Here is a 16,441-nt window from a genome sequence, read left to right as displayed (position 1 = left end):
ATCGTGCATTCCTTCCAAATACGGGAGTTGCTTTTTTTTTTTGTCGCTAAATCAAGGGAAGGCTCGAGATGGGTGGTGGTGGTGGTGGTGGGGGGCAAGCGGCAAGAACTGAGTTGTTTTTGGCGTGGAAGTGGGAGGCGGTGGCAGAGCTTTGGCGGCTGGCGCGTTTGGGCTATATAATGAGCCCCCGCGGAAGAGGCGAGGCGGCTCGGCTCGGCGGCGGCGTTGAAGCCGACGTACCTCGACCGCGCGCGGCTGTGACAGAGTGGCGCACTCCCCCGGCTTCTTCAAAGAAGCCCAAGTGATTAGTATGTTATCATTACCATTGGAAACGTGATTTTTCTATTCCCTCTTGGCAAAAGGTGACACGTCTCGGGGAGAGACGGCCGGCGGACTCGCTGCGATGGGAAACCACTTCAAAGCCTTCTCCCCCTGAATCACTCTCGCTTCTCTTCCTTCGTTCTGGGCCCGGTTGGGGGAGGCGGCGTGCCGGTGGTGGCAGACTACCGTGCATATATGTGTGTGTGTGTGTGTGGGATCATTAAGAATAATGCGCCCCGAGTTAGACGGCAAAAGAACCCGAGGCGAAAGGGTGAGGGTTCAGCCGCTAAGAATGCAATAATGACACGCCTAATAGTGACACAAGCCTACCGGGGGGTAAAAAAAAATACTTTAAAAAATAGAATACCTCACTTAAGGCAAGACCATAAGAAGTCCTCGCCACTCTACAATATTGAATTTTACCAGAAGTGTTAATACAAAATTTGACGTATGGGCTCTTTAGATATGTCGATTCATCATTTAATAGCGGCAGAAAAGTACCGTAAATGATCGACTGTGACGCGACGAGAAGATTTGAGCTGACGTTTTAAAGTCCAAATCGAAGGCCGACCCCTGCGGCTGCCATACGAAAAATGACCACGATAAAAAGGAGCGCAGACTCCTCAGCCTTTTTTCATCTGACACCGACAATTTCGTCTGAGGAGGCGTGAAAATTATGTTGTTGTTTTTTTTTTTTTTTTTGTAAGTGCGCACGGTGAGGCGCTCCTCAGTTGAAAGTTATTAACAGGAAGCTCCGCAACAATGCAGCCGGAGCTCAAAAGAAATATCTCTCTATTTTCACTCTTCTGCCTGGTGTGTTGTTTTATTTTTTTTCTCCAATATCAAACACGGGCGGTTTCTATCGCTATTTTCCAAAGTTCAGATGATTTCCTTATTATTTCAATAAGGGGCGGGGGAGGAGGGGGTGAGTCAAAGTGAATAATGATGACAGCTGTGATTCCGACTGACTGTGTGATCTTCCGCGCCGTTTGTTTGGGACTTGTAAGACGAGGAATTACAAGTGTCAAACAGCTGTGAATATGGCTGCTAAATATTTAAACATGTTTTGCAGCCGAAGAGAGAAGGCTGAAGAAAAAAAAAGTATCGTTTTTTTCCCCCCCCTCTTTCTTTAAAGCCGAGCTTAAGTGCGTATAAGCTGCTCCCGCCTTTGAAGGCCGACGGCGATGAGGGGGACCCGATCCGGGCCCATTAGGCCGACGGATCCGTCGGAAAAGGGGAGTCGACAGGTGAGGTAAACACGAGGTGTCTCCCGACCCCGAGGCGGGGAGGAAATTAACCCAAGTGCGGGAGGAAGGCAAAGGCAGGCAAACTCAGCCACAACTAAATAAAAGGGGAAGCCAAAAACGGGATAACGGTGCATCCGGGCCTGCTGGGTCGGTGCTCGTAAATTATGAATGGCTTTGAAAAAGGAACGTGGCGGCGAGAGAAAGAAAAGCAGCTGCAACGTTTAAAGGCGCCGCGTGGCTGCACCTGCTAATAAAAGCCGCAGTCGCAAGGGCCCAAACGGAAATAAGACAAAAGTAAACAACGACGTCAACGACTTATTGTATCGGTGGACGAGTGGATTCGACTTTGGACGACTACGCTTCTTGAGATTGGCGCCAAAGTGTGCCGATGCTCGTTAATCTCAATGTGACCCGGGATTGGTTGGCGACCGCTCCAGTCTCGCCCAATACTATCTGCGCTCGAGGAGGGCAAATGGGAATTTGATGGCAAACAGTAAGAGAAGCACTTACCTCTTCGCGTAACTTTATCAACTGCATGATGACGAGAGCCGGGGAAAAAGAAACGGAGAGGGTAAAAAGAACATGTGAGAGGAAACAGTTGCAGGAAGAGGGACCCATCACGCGGCAGCGCGCCCAAATTAACCTTGACGACGTTTCTGTTTGCACGCCGAGCGTTCGCAAATCAGCAGACAAACGCGCTAAACGCAGCCGAGCGCTGACTTTTTTTTTTTTTTTTTTGCCTAACAAACAAAGATCAAGTCGTCGCGCTGTCACATAAAACAACGGCGCCAAAGTGGAGAGCTCCGCCTAGCAGGATCAGTTAGCATTAGCCGCCGAGTCACAGAAAGGCAACGCTCCACATTACGGTGGAAAAAAAGTGTCAAAACATGGACTTTAGTGTCGCTCAAATGTCACTTTGGCGAATTCTTCAGAATGGCATTTTTTCGAGTTCATCCAAATTTGCTATCGCCTCCTAAATACCGAGCCGGCGCGGTTCTGAAATGAGTCAATTAGTTTAAAGCAAACATGCTGCATCAGCATTTAGCTGGTATGCTGCACGGAAATAAAACATTCTTCCCAATTTTGGGGAATAGCTACTTTTGTGAGTTGTTTTTGAATGCGTATGCTTTTACGGGTAAAAAGAAAATATTTGTCTTGGGTCACTGCTAACAAGATACTGCTTCATTACGTCCGCACCGGCAGGTTGGCTGATTTAAAAGGGCAAAGTTTAAAATGACACGAAGGCGCTGTGGGGCGGGTTGGGAGCGGGGGGGCTTATTGGATCCAAGCGTCGCTCAATGGCCTGCCAAACAAAACTTCTTCTAGGCTCGTTTGTGCTGCCTGACCGATTGCAAATCCTCGCGGGAGGACTGGCACAAAAGCCTGCTTGAGATGTGCTTTTTTTTGTTTTGTTTTGTTTAAGCTTGATTTTCTTTCGCCCGACGACGTCTTTAGCGCGGCCGACGACCCGCTCGCATTGTGGAACGCCGTGAATGTCGTAATTATGCCGTCTTCGGCTTGTGTTTTTGTGGCGCCAACCAACTAGCCAGTCAGCCAGCATTCAAAATTGCACTGCTGCAATTTTTCTGTCATGATAATCAGCATTTTTTTTTTCCAAACAAAAGATTTTTTCCCCCCCTTCCCCACCGCCCCTCACCCCAATACGGAATGCGTCACAAGTGGTAATGCGCTTCCTTTGTAGCTCGGGAAAAATCTGGTCGGTGCCGGCTGAAACCGGCGCAATCTCTCGTGGCCAAGCCTTCTGCTGCCACTGAAATCGAAACTATTCGCCGTGTCGTTTATGTGTGCGTGCGGGAGGAAAAAAACCCGAAAAAGACGGGGAGGGCAAAAAATGTGCCTAGCACGTGATAGCGCCAATTCCGTCTCTGCCGGCGTACAGATAACGAAGAAAAGTCCGACTCTATTAAACGGTCCTTTAGCCATTATCGCAAGTTGGGACGCCGGGACGTTATTTCCTTAAGCTGGAAATCCTTTTGCCTTGTAAGCGGCGCATTTGTGAGCCGTAATGACGGGCGGTGGGGCGAGGGCGACAGGGCGAGGGCCTCTGCCATAGCGTTCGGGCTCCTGTTTAACAAATGGCCGGCAATTAAATTGATCTCACTTTGCCCCCCCCCCCCCCCTTCCCCCATCTGGTTGGACAAATATTTTTTTTTTGTAAATACTCTGAATACTTCACAATTATTTTCAATGTAAAACCAGGCAAAGGAGAAATTTTATGATGGAATATATATTCGCATTGTGTATTTTTTAGATTTATTGAGAGCGCAAATAATAATAATTTATAAACATAAATTAAAATTGTTGAGTTTATTTTACATGGAGGATGTTGTGTTCCATCGAAAAAAAACATTTGAGGCCTTTCAAAGATGCATTCAAATAATAGTAACAATGCGTATGAATTATGGAGAAATTTTAAAAATTGTGCCTTAGATGTAATGTATAGTATATTTTTAAAAATGTATTGTGTGAATTATATATTTTAATATATATATTTTTTTAAATAATTTAAAATGCATTTCAAATCCAACAAAATGTTATCAATTAATTGGGCATTTTCTGATTTAGTTCCTTTTATTGCCTTTAATTCGAGTCATATGCAAAAAAAAAAATAAGAGACCAAAAATAATCTTTTATAGTACTTTAACCATTTTTCATTTTCTGTAAATTAATGCTAGAAATCACAATTATTTGTATTGGAGGAGTAAAACAAATAATAATTTTGCAGTTGTCTGTTAATTTTTTTCCAAGCTGTATAAAAAGCTATTTTTAAACTTTTTCTTGTTGACGGGCAGCCATCAGTGTCTCCGTGGTGACATCGGTGACAGCTGATCTTTTTTTTCACGTGTGCGCGTCACTTTTGTGTCTCGCTAATTTGCTGGAGAAATATGCATCTCAATTACGCAGCCTGTTTTGGAGCACGCGCACACACACGCACGTATGTTTGGAAGATGGTGAATCATCATTGAAATGGTAATGAGGGAATGTTAAGGAAGAAAAAAAACAACGTGCCATATTTTACTTTTAAATATAATGTAATTTAGCTTTGGACGAATGCAATTTTGCATTTTGAATGGTCACAATGTTTCAAAGAGTCAAGATTATTTTGCTTTTTAAAAGACGATAAGACATATTTTGCACTTTGAAGACAATTGCAAAAAAAATCTGTGATTGAATATATTTGACTTATGCACGAAATTTAAGGGCAATAATATTATTTTATAAAATGCACCATATTGTGTGTGAGGCTTTTTGTTTTATCATTTCAAAAAACTCACTTGGAACAAGATTTGAAATGCAAAAAAAATAAATGATACACTACAACATACAATGTGGTCTCATTCATGTAATTTTAAACGTATATATTTTTTCATCAGTGCTTATTTTCTTAGCCGCAATGCAATAATTAACCAAATCTATTTTTTTTTTTTTTGCTGATAGAAAATGTAGTACGAGATTTTAAATGCAAAACTAGGTCAAGGGGGAAAATAAGCATTTTACAGTCCATGCAATGCAGGCTCATTATTATGATAGTTTTTCAAACTTCCAAAGTCAGTTACCCGATTTTTTCACTTTAAAAATATTTGATTTTGTGACAAACACTGCTAATCAATTTAACGTGAATTTAGATTCTAGGACTATTTTAAGAAGACACAGCTTGTTTTGCAAAGAAGCCGATATGATGTCCATTTTGTGTTTGCGGGTCTATTCTGGTGCGATACCCAGCTGCGCTGCGACTGCGCTTTGCTATTGAAGCGCTACTTTGCATTGTGCGCGCGGGTGCCGGCAATCTGGCCGGTCCCATGCCCCGCGTCGGTCCGGCTTTGCATTAAACAGTGTTGCTTCCGCATGACTTGGTGACAATACGCCAGTGTCGTTCTCAGATCTGGCAAGGATGCGGGGAGCCCACCCCGAAAGCGACCAAGCCCCCCCCATCCCAACCCCCTAGCCCCGGAGTCGGCCTCCCGCACCGGTCGGCGGCCGCTCGGGCCGGGGCTGATTAGCGCCTCACCTGGCTCTCCGAGGAGCTGGCGTCATCCCCCAGGAGCTCGTTGCGCACTTCGTCACTGTAGGCGATGCGTGACCTTTTCTGCCGGGAGGAAGGAAAAAAAGAAAAGGGATGCAGGGGGGGGGGGTTAGGAGAGAGCAAGTGGAGAAATATGCTTTACTGCTCTTGTTTTGTGCATTGAGGAAAAAAAAGAAGACGAAAGCAAGCAGGCATTCCTTAAGCACGAGGGCCCCCTAATGGAAATGGGCCACAAAAAAACAACAACAACTTCTGGACCGGCAAAACGCAAACATTTGTGATTGGGTAGCCACCGATTTTGAAGTTGAAAGCCAGGATAGCTAACCAAAACAGCAGCACCTTTCTCTTGTCATCACTATTATTGTTTTTTTTTACTTTGTATATTTAATAGACTGGCCTTAAAAAATGTATAAGGAGGGCTGCGTGGGTTCAATAAGAATCAATTGTTGCACAAAATTGGTCCCAGTTAGGGGAGGGACAGGGAAGTAGGGTCTTGTTCTAGTGTAGGAGGTAAACTTGTGCCACACGGGTACTGCCCGCATAAATAAAATCAAATCAAGACGAGTCAGTGGGACAGCGAGAGCGTGTGCGAGCGGCGCTATTAAGAGGAAGTCGCACTTGTCAGCACTAAATCTTTTGGTGGGAGGGGGCACTGGAGGCTCGGCTGTCACCGCTGTCATCCCGCTGCACCGGTGGCCTCCATAAGAACGCCGATGCCGCGACTCAGACAGGGAATAATTCATCAGCCACTTGCGTGGGGTTACCTTGCACGCGTGCACACAAAATCTCGACAACAACAGGGAATGCCGTGTCTAAAAACTGTAAGTGTGTGAGGGGGGGAGGGGGGGGGGGGCAGACACACACAAAGACAGCAAGTTGACAAGCGGCTGCAGGAGTGGGCTGGCGACAGAGCGCTTGTTTACAGACGCCCCGGCCTGTGGAAAAACACAGTGTCGGCGCGCTCTCCTAAGCTGAGCGTGCAGCGACAGCACGCGCGCTAAAACTGTTTACCCAGACGCGTTTGCACCACCAACATCCAACCCCTCCCCAGCCCGCACGAACCTGTCGCTGCCTTACTGCTGTTTTGGGGGCAAAAAAAAATCAGACAAAAAGCATGACAGTAGTTCTGCAGTTACACAAGGACGCCAATGTCTTGCCGCCACATAGATATAAGGTCATGTTTTGATTTAATAAATGGTGATTGTTTTTTCACATTTTCAAGAAAAAAAGTTTTAATTTTAGGGGAAAAAAATCTTTGAGGATTTTTTTCCGTGAGAATTTTGGGATAATAATTCAAGATAAAAAGTCAGACGTACATAAGTAATCTTGAATATTTACGACAACCATTTTTAAGGAAAACATTAAATATTGATGTTTGATTCTTTTTTAACACAATCAAGATGGTGTGCCGTGGAAGTGCAAACTAAGTGGACACTGCGTTCCAATTTCACACATCAAGACAAGAGTCAGCGTCAACCTTGTGAACTCGCTAAAGCGCTCCTGATTTTGCAGGGGAATAACGCAAGCAAAAAAAAAAAAAAAAACCCGCCCACGTCTTGTATTTAAGTGGAGCTTCATCATAAAGAGCCCGGGCGCAACTTAGGGGGAGCGCCGACTTGCAGCCGTAATTGAGACGGGGAAGCGTCGCAAACGCCATTGATTCGGATGCCTTCAAAAACAACAAACGGCGACGCGAGATGTTTCTAAATAGCTGCTTGGGTGCGAATGCGACGGCTGACAAAGGCAAAAAGCTACAAAAGGACGGGAAAATGTCAGCGCAATGAAAGCGTCGCCGGCGCGTTCGCATTCCCCCTCTGGAAAACAAGGCGTCCCCCAATGATTAGCACCTTGCCATTTCATGTCAAACAGCAACTCGGGGGCCGCCATTTGCGCTTTAATACGCTGACACGCTTGATAAGAAGCAGACAAATGTTGAGGAAATCTGCAAAATTATTAGACAAAAAGTCAACACACTTGTTTATATGGCAAAACTGGGGTGTGTAGACTTTTTATATCTCCTCAAGATGGCTACACAGTAAATAATTCCTTATTCGAGCTTTGTCTTCCGAAAAAAAATGGTCGCTTATAAGAGAGGGCTTTTTTTTTTCTAAACCTTTTCTGTCTTTTGTCACTTTTCTAATCTTAGGTGAGAATTTTGGCATCTTATTCCCAGAAGCGCACACCAGGAACACTACAAAGCTACGTCTTTAACTTGATACAAGAGCCATCAAAACAGCGCTGCCGTGCACGGGTTGGTGTCCTGTCAAAAAAAAAATGAAGGGATGACAAGGAGAGCTATGCAAAAAAAAAAAAAAAAAAACATTCTTCAGTCATCAAAAGATAATTACAGATACAGGCATAATATTCATATCAGATATGCTAATCTGTTTTGCATAATCCTTCGTGTACATTATTCCACGATCGCAACATGGAATTTCTATTTCAAGAAAAAACTTTTTGCGCTTTTCCGTCATTTATTGGAAGAGTCGCGATCTGTCAGTCAAGTCTTAGGTCTGTGGAGAAAACATATCTTTAGGGAAAAACATTTTAAGATATGAGGAACACTTTGGAGAATCTCAATTTTCTTCTTTGGAATCGGGAAAAAATTCAAATTGAGCTTTTTGCTGCTGTGTCCAAAAAAACATCTGGCATAGCTAACGGAAGCAAAAGCAACAATTCATGTGAGCTATGCAAACGGCTTTTGAATAATCTCCATTCCGGGGTGCGATCGTTATTATTGTTGAAATCTCCCGGCGCATTCCGAGCATTTTTAATGATTTCCAAAGTGCGACTGCCCTCCAACCGTTCTTTGTGCCTTTTGCCCGCAGCCACGAGTGACACCGGGACAATTGCAAATAATGGTGTTCGCCTGCAAAGCCAGCGACAAAAATATAAACAGTTCATTAGATGGGGGGGGGGGGGGGATAAAAGGCGCAGAGAGAGAAATAGAAGAAAAAAAAATAGCCAGGGGCAGAGTGTAATGAGGGGCCCTGAAGTTGTGAGCGCTGTTTGTTGGCTGCTGGCATGGCGTGAAGTGCAATTAAGCGCGTTGGCTGCGAGGTGGCACCTTCCGTCGCCTCCCAACAATGTCAGCAAAGGGACTTTTTTTTTTTCCCCAGCACCGCCTTTGAGAAAATTTACAATATTTTATTCAAAATAACTTTCTATCCAAACATTTTTTTTTCCTTGAAAATCAATATTTTTGTCCCTTTCTTATTGAGTTTCTTATTTCTCTTCACTATCCAAAGTGGAAAGCGAGCAAGATGTAAGCAAGCACGGGGTGGGGGGGTCATTTGTTTTATTTGCGTCTCCGACGAGGGGCTACTGTACACAGGAAATAAAATTGAAACAAAAAGAAGCGCGAGAGAGCCTCCTCGGGAGAGAAAGGCGACGACGGTGAAGAAAAGAGGAGCCGGGCGCCTCAGATGACAGCATGGGGGCCCCTCTCATTAGCTCATAGGTTGGCGCCTGCCATGAAAATGCAAAAGTCTGCCCCCCCCCTCCCCCCTCCACACACACACACACACACACACACACGCACGCAAAAAAATAAAAATCATCAAGTGCAAAGAGTGAGGTAACTTGCGTTTGCTTTCGGGCCTCCATTTCACTTAAAGTGACCAACATGTATCAGAGTAAACAGCGTTCCCCCCAGGGGGTCCGTAGGGGGGCTTTCAAGCTTGCAACCGTGTGATAGCAGCAAGCCGCCGAGTCATTTGAGGCCTTAACGAGTGGCCCGAAGACGACGACGACAAGCGGAGGAGTGCCGACCCAACGCAAATTGAAGGAGCGCTTTGATTGAAGGAGCTCTCCCGGATCACTTGCTCTCCATTAAACCCGTATTAAAATATGGAGGTGCGCCTAATGAAAAATCAAAGGTGCCCCGTTTTGTTTCCTCGCGCGGACGTGGAAAGGCGAGAGAGCGAGACGGGAGGATCCGGGAAATGGGGGCGAGGTGCTGCTGGTGCTGAAGCCAGGCAGACAGCGTCGGTTCACGGGAGGGAATCGATAGAGCAGAGCCGTCGGGAGGGAGAGGCAGGGGGGCTACTGGGGGAATAAAGCGGGCCTTCCCGGGTCAGCACCGGAGAGAAAGGTGAGATTACAGCAAAGTGGAGGAGGGATTTTCCTGACGGGGATGCCAGCTACCTGGCAAGCCCGGCAACCGGCGGCCCATTAGCCCGTGGCTACCTGCGCAGCGTTCACACAACACACACACACATTTCCTCCTCACCCCCCCTCCTTTTTTTGTCGAAAAGCAAAGAAATACCTTCACTTTTAACCCGTTCCTCCACTTTGGAAGGAGGCTGACTTCTGACCTCCATTTGTGATTCATTTCTTGTTTGATGTCTATTCTCAGGCTCTTATCTAAAATTGAAAACTGTCATGAAGAAGAAAAAAAAAAAAAAAACTAGACACAAAAGGCGCGCAAGCTGCTCTGGGTGTGCGTGCGTCTGCTTTTTATTAATAGTGCAAAATTTGATATTTTCTTTAATATATGACTCAATAGATAATCTGTCTATAAAAAAAGGTGATTTTTTTTGTCCTGTATTTTATTTTTCTACATGACTTTTGTTTTCAAAATATATTAAAAAAAATTCCCTCTACAATCCTTAATATTTGATTTGAAAAGGTTTTTCCTTAAAAATGTGCATTCTCTGCTATGCACTTTTGTTTCACTCAAAAAAAGTTATTTAATTAAATTAAATAAAAATAATTCTCTAAACTTATAATGGATGTGCGACTAATTCTTTCACAAAAATATGTTTTTTTTTTTTGCTCAACTATATTGTGCTTGTATGGCATTATACACATCTTTGCACAGTTTTGTCTAAAAACAACAACGTTTCTGAAAATTTACGAGTATAACAAAAATACACTGGAGACGACAGTGGAATGGAGTTTCTGGAACATCTGGCACTTTGGAAGGAGGCTGACCTCTGACCTCCATTTCTGATTCATTTTGTGTTTGATGTCTCTTCTCTGGCTCTTATCTAAAATTGAAAACTGTCATGAGGAAATAAAAAAAGCGAGACACAAAAGGCGGACACGTTGGTCCGTGCGTGTGCGCGGTGGCGGACATAGACCGTGCGAGGACTATCTTGGCTTTTCTTGTAACGTGACCGCCGTCGCTCACCAACGGCCGACTTGATTAGCATAAGAATCCAACGGTGGCGCGCACGTTGGGAATTAGCCGGATGATTATCACGACATATTGAGATGTTACTTTGTTATTTCACATGGCGGGCGGGACACATTCACATGCTGATGAGAAGACCCTGCGCCCTCCCCCCCCCCGTGCGCCCTTCCAGGATGCACGCTCCTGAAGCACTTTCCGGGGGGTCTTGTCTTGGAATTTGCAACAATAGGACAGTTTTGATGGACAAAAAAAAAAGAAAAGTCAAATCATGGTGCTACGAAACCGCTACAAAATAAAAATAACGGTCAAGGCGTTGGCAGATTGCAATTTGGAAGGAAAAATAAAGACTCCAAAAGGGTGTTTGCTCATTAGACACACTTAGGATGAGATGCAGAGAGCCAATTTAATTGTAAAAAAAAAAAAAGAAAAAAATTCTTTACACGAACTCTCTGTTATTCAAAAAGCAAAAAAAAAAAAAAAAAAAAAACAGAGCGAGAGAGAAACCAATGATTCATAATATATTTCATGAATACTTCATGAACCCCCCCACCCCCCTACTTAAGCCAGTCTTGGCAAAGAAAAAAAAAAAAAAACTATTGTCACCTATTCTAGTATCCGCTTGTCAGCACATGACTGGGGAGCGGGTGTCACATGTCACTTGTGGTTTGCGGCGCTGCGCGGGACAGGCTGCAGACACCGGGCCGGGGGTAGGATGGCGAAGAAGAAAGCGATGCGCTAGTTGGGCGGGCGGGCGGAGAGGGGGGGGTGTTATCATATCATCGCCCTACGTCTTTATGTTTCCCTCCCTTATTATCTACCCCCCCCTCCCCACTCACGGCAAGTCACTCAATCACACGAGCCCCGAGGACAGCGCGGGGACCCTGGGAGGGCCTTTTTTTTTCCCCCTTTCTTTTTTTTTGCACAGCCAGACGAGCGTCTGTAAGCTATACCGATCGCTGTCAGTGGGCGTGCGACTTTCGAGGGGCTGCGAAAGAGATAAGCGAGAGAGGAGAACGTTTTGCAGGCTAACAAACAAACAAAAAGGCCGCGGGCCATCGAGACGAGTGTCGCATGAAGACATCACGTGGTCGATGAATAAAATTTTAAGTTTTTTCCAAGAGGAAGCTCCTATTTTCAAGTTATTCTGCGTCCTTGGGCTTCCTTGAAAGAGGCTTTTCCAACCTTAGTCATCTTACGATCATTAAACATGTTTATTACCACGGACATCAATTGGGATGCCAAACGTGCTCCGCGTCAACACGGTTCTTTGTGTGACCACGTCCTCCGAGCCCGATTTGACCCGCCGCCGACATTTAAATATCAAATCCCGGAAAATAAAGTGCAAGCGTCGTGGAGAAAAAGGGGCTTATCCGCAAACTTGTTCAAGATGAGCCCCGACGCGACAAATCCGCCAAAGAGGCGAAGGACGCAAGTGTCCGACAACAAGATCCGTTTGTTTACATCTTAAATCTTGCCCGGCGAGCCGCGAGCGCTTCGACTTTTTGATGGCGCCGCCGGAAGCATGAAAAGAGACAATCTGCTTTGGAATTAAAACAAGCGAGACAGCGGCGGCGGCGTTAAAAGCAGCCGACTCGTGTCCGTCCATCATGTCCGAGGTCAAAACAGCAAGATGCCTTCATGGCGGATTACAACAATGCGAGTGTGTAACGGTGCGGGGACGACATCTCGGCTTTTAAATTAGATGGGAAAATAAAAATGACGTTCAAAACTTTCCATTATTCGGTCAAGCCTCCACAACCTTGACTCGTCCCCGACCGCTAATTGCACACACAAAAAAAAAAAAAAAAAGCCTGTGAATCTTCATGCTGACAAACGTGAGGACTAAATAACACGGCTGCTGGGAACATCAAGAAACAAAAAACAGGACATAAAATAAATATCTCAGTTTTCCCAAGGGGCAAAAATGCACGTCAGTGAAGTGTTGCAACTTTTTGCAGGCTCACAATGATTTTGCATTTGCTCCAAAAGTTCGTGCCAGGAGCGTGATCCACACTGCAGAAACAAACACCTTCCCAAAAACTACAAAATGCCAGGCAGCGTTTAAAAGGAGGCCATTTATGAGCTCCCTTATGGAGCAATTAGCGGCGTTATGACACAAAGTGTGCCACTTTACCTCGTTTTTTTTTTTTTTGCGAGGAACGTTCGCCCGCTTTGCAGTGAACTGATTACATTTGCGCACAAAGCGCAAGAGGAGGGGGGGGCATTCGTTAAACACACATAAGGTGTCGTCGGGCCCGTTTGAAAGCAGAAGTTATTTCGAGAAGGTCGCCGACGAAACCGATAGAGCGCAAAAAAAGAAAAGCGCACAAAGAAAGTTGTATGGGAGCCAACATTCTATTGGGCTCATCCGTCGATCTGGCAAATAAAGTGCCGCGCGTTTCAAGGTTGGGCTTTGGAAAGGCATTAATTACCTCCCCGGGCGGACATTGGAGCCGCTTTTTTATTTCCAAATGAAAAGGCGCAGTGGCAGATCCCACTTGACCGTGACTGAAACGCTAAACAAGAGACAGGAGGAAAAAAGGTGAGTATAATGACGCGCCGACTGCGACGGAGGCCTCATTGAAGTGAAGTAGATAAGTAAGTAGGGGAGGGGAGGGGTCACGGCGGCCATCTTTGAATAAAATCGCACACGCGCGCTAATTATGACGGCGGATTGAAAAGAAACGTCTGGACGAAATGGTATCGGGCTCACAAAGGGCTACTCTGGCTGCCGTCCGAACTGGATCTGATCAATGACGCCTCCCTTCGACTCATTGTGAGAGAGGAAAATAGTGGCCCGCTTCTCAGGCCGATGCCACCTTGACCACTGCCGGCACCCGCTTCCCACTTGAGCGCCGAGCGTCACTCGGCGTGTTTAATGACTGCCGATAAACCTTTGGAAAAAGTCAAGGACACGCAAATCCAAAGAGAAACCATTTGCTTGTCAAATTAGTTTTTTGGGTCACTAGGTGGCATTACAATACGAGCATGAAATCAAACTCTGAAGTCAGAGTTGTTTTCATACTTGTGTATTTTGTTACGGCCTTCAGCCGTAAAAAAAAGAGCAACAAGCAGACTGGCAAGCAAGGACGTTTGCGAAATCTTTTCAATTAATTCAATTCTTTTAACCCAAAATCAATTCCAATTTATTCATGATGCCAGAGATTTTTTCTTTGCATTTTTGTTGAAAAAAAATAGTATAGTGTTACATTTGATCAGAAAGACACAATATTTTTTAATCTAAATTTTCTTTTCCAAATAGCAATTATTGTCATTACGAATGCAGACTATTTTACGGCTAACATCTCATTGCATTTAGATGTCAAAAGCCATCCCAGTCTTGACAAGTGATCATTTTAAAAGCAAAAAAGGGAAAAAGGAAAAAACGTTGCGTTGTTGTAGAGACGCAGCAGACACGTGCGGACCCCCGCTGTCCCCGCTGGGACACAGCACCGGGCTCCTTTGAACGTGGCGGGCTCTGTTTACCCGATAAATTTGATGAGATTAAGCCAACGTCGGGCTTCCTCTTTGCCTGATCAAAGCAGCGGTTGAGAGGCGCCCCTTTTCTCTGCAGAGCGCATCCGTTCGGGCCGTTTTTCATGACACCCTTTACGTCGGTCCTACTCAATATGTGCAACGCTGGCTCCCACTAGTGGCCAATAATTGCTTGAGGACAGTTCCATTGTTTTTAACCTTTTAGTCTTTTTTTTTTGTGACTAGAAAGAGTGCTTAAGGATCATTACTGTCATGCTTACGTATTGTAAAGAAATGGATTATTGAAAATCATTAACAAATAATCGTTATGGGCGCATCAGTCTATCGAGCGCCACGAGTACTTACAAAGTCCTTCTCCAACTTCTCCACCTCCTGCTTGTAGCTCTTCAGGCGGCTGTTGTACATGGCTCGGCTCTGGACTGGGATCTCCCGCACCTCCAGGTCCATCTGCTCCAACTGCAAAATCATGGCATTCAAAGTCAGTACGCTGCGTTCACATAAAAAGTCGTTTTTGACCAGATACTTCTGGTCACTTCACTCTTGCCTCACAAACAAAGCAGTGACGTTCACAACCCGAGCCCACTATGACATCAATTTTGGTCGACATCATCATAATTGATAATTAATTACAATGGAAAGTTTCCAATTAGTCAAATTCCCTGAGTTTTGCCAGCCTTCCTGTCGCACTGCACATCTGTGTACTTTGTCAGCTTGATTTCGTTTACATATGGCGTGACGGCTCTGGAAATAGTCAACTTCAGCAAAGCACAAAAGTGGTGTGCTGTTAATTAAGCGCGTTGGCGCGTGGATCACAAAGCGGCGTCACTCATCTCGCCACCGTGAAAGTTGCGACGGGAGGAAAATGCCGACAAAAAAATCCGTGTGGATGAGGCGCAAGTGCATTTGATGCGTGACTAATCACTGTGACATAAGCAGACAATTTGTCTCCTGTCAGGCTCGTTTGCATGACGACTCCCGCTCGTCTTGAAACGTGTCACGGTGAGTGTCGCTTAGAAAAACAAAAACAAGCACATTAGCGCAAAAAAAAAAAAGTGGGGGAGCCTCCTCGACGGTTGACGTTTCCCGCTCGGTTATTTGGGAAATGGAAATGAGCCATCAAAGACGTACCAACTCTCTGACTTCTTCAAGCTGTTTGTCGACATTTAGAACCAGCTGCGTTTTCTCTTCTGAAAGGGAAGAAGAGGAGAAGACATATTGATCAGGAGGCGCTTGGTGACAACAGACCACCCCCTTGCCCCCCACCGCACGAGGTACCAATGATGGAATTGGCTGGGGGAGGAGAGAAGAACACATTTGAAGCTATATTTACACATGGGTAGCGTGTCGTTATTGCAAGACAGAGAACTTTCTTGGCAGACAATTCATTTATTTAAATCCAACTGAATCACTGTATTCCAGATTATACATATGACTCAATCTCAGGTTCAATTTTCAACCCCAAATTTTCCTTTGCTGTTTCGCAGCAAAGGAGCAATTACATTTCCAAATTGATTTCCCTTATTATAGTTGACTTCGGACTCAATTTATAATTTTGATTCATTTCCATGTTCAATTGCCAGTTTAATGTGTGGAATATATAAATTCAATTTCAAATGCAATTTGTGATTCAATTTCTGATTTGAATCTTTCTGTCCTCCTACATTTGGTATTGATAGGAATAATGCTAAATTGAGGGTAGGAGCTTTATTCACTCGCTATTATATCTTCATTCTTTTTCTGTCATTTCTCTCAGCAAAATATGCGATTCATTCATGGGTATGGGACTTTTGCTGAAATTTTTTATGACATTATTGAACAATGAAATTTACAACCACTTATAAAGGACAACATTTGGTGTGAACCAAAGCTAGCTAGCCACTAGGTGCGAAGCAATGTACTCTCCTACCTCCACTCAGCTTGGGAATTCTCCCGATTTTGTTGGTCACTTCTGCCGTAACGGTTCCAAAGTCCTGCTCGTAGGCTTCGAAGTCTGAAGACATGACGTCGTGTGGTTTAAATGGTAGTTCTCTTCGGAGGTTTCACGTTCTCAATAATAAAAACAGCGGTGCTCGGGTGACTCTTCCTTGTGTGTCAGTAAAATACGTCCGGCAAAGCACTGATCCTTTTGTTTATTTATTTATTTATTTATTTATTTATTTATGTTTTGTAAAACTGCAAATCAAAAATATATTATGT

At 44.7% G+C, this 16,441-nt stretch overlaps 1 protein-coding gene across 3 annotated transcripts in view; it reads right to left on the bottom strand.

Moving 5' to 3' along the window:
* vti1a (vesicle transport through interaction with t-SNAREs 1A) overlaps window positions 1–16,343 on the bottom strand; it is a 52,404-nt gene extending 36,061 nt beyond the window's left edge. For 2 of the 3 annotated variants that reach the window (XM_088360618.1, XM_088360616.1), the window contains exons 1-5: window positions 16,152–16,343; window positions 15,374–15,432; window positions 14,591–14,701; window positions 5,599–5,676; window positions 2,079–2,099 (exon numbers count right to left, since the gene is read on the bottom strand). In XM_088360618.1, coding sequence (XP_088216744.1) covers window positions 2,079–2,099; window positions 5,599–5,676; window positions 14,591–14,701; window positions 15,374–15,432; window positions 16,152–16,245 — 363 coding nt within the window. In that variant the 5' untranslated portion in view covers window positions 16,246–16,343. The remainder of the gene's footprint in view (window positions 1–2,078; window positions 2,100–5,598; window positions 5,677–14,590; window positions 14,702–15,373; window positions 15,433–16,151) is intronic. The other variant, XM_088360617.1, reaches the window with a different exon arrangement.
* Window positions 16,344–16,441: the final 98 nt, after the last annotated feature.

This window comes from Syngnathus floridae, chromosome 18 (genome assembly GCF_059516105.1).
Source record: "Syngnathus floridae isolate MCC-2025c chromosome 18, RoL_Sflo_1.0, whole genome shotgun sequence".
Lineage (NCBI taxonomy): Eukaryota > Metazoa > Chordata > Actinopteri > Syngnathiformes > Syngnathidae > Syngnathus > Syngnathus floridae.
Note: the sequence above shows the minus strand (reverse complement) of the source record. Positions and strands in the feature narration are given on the sequence as shown.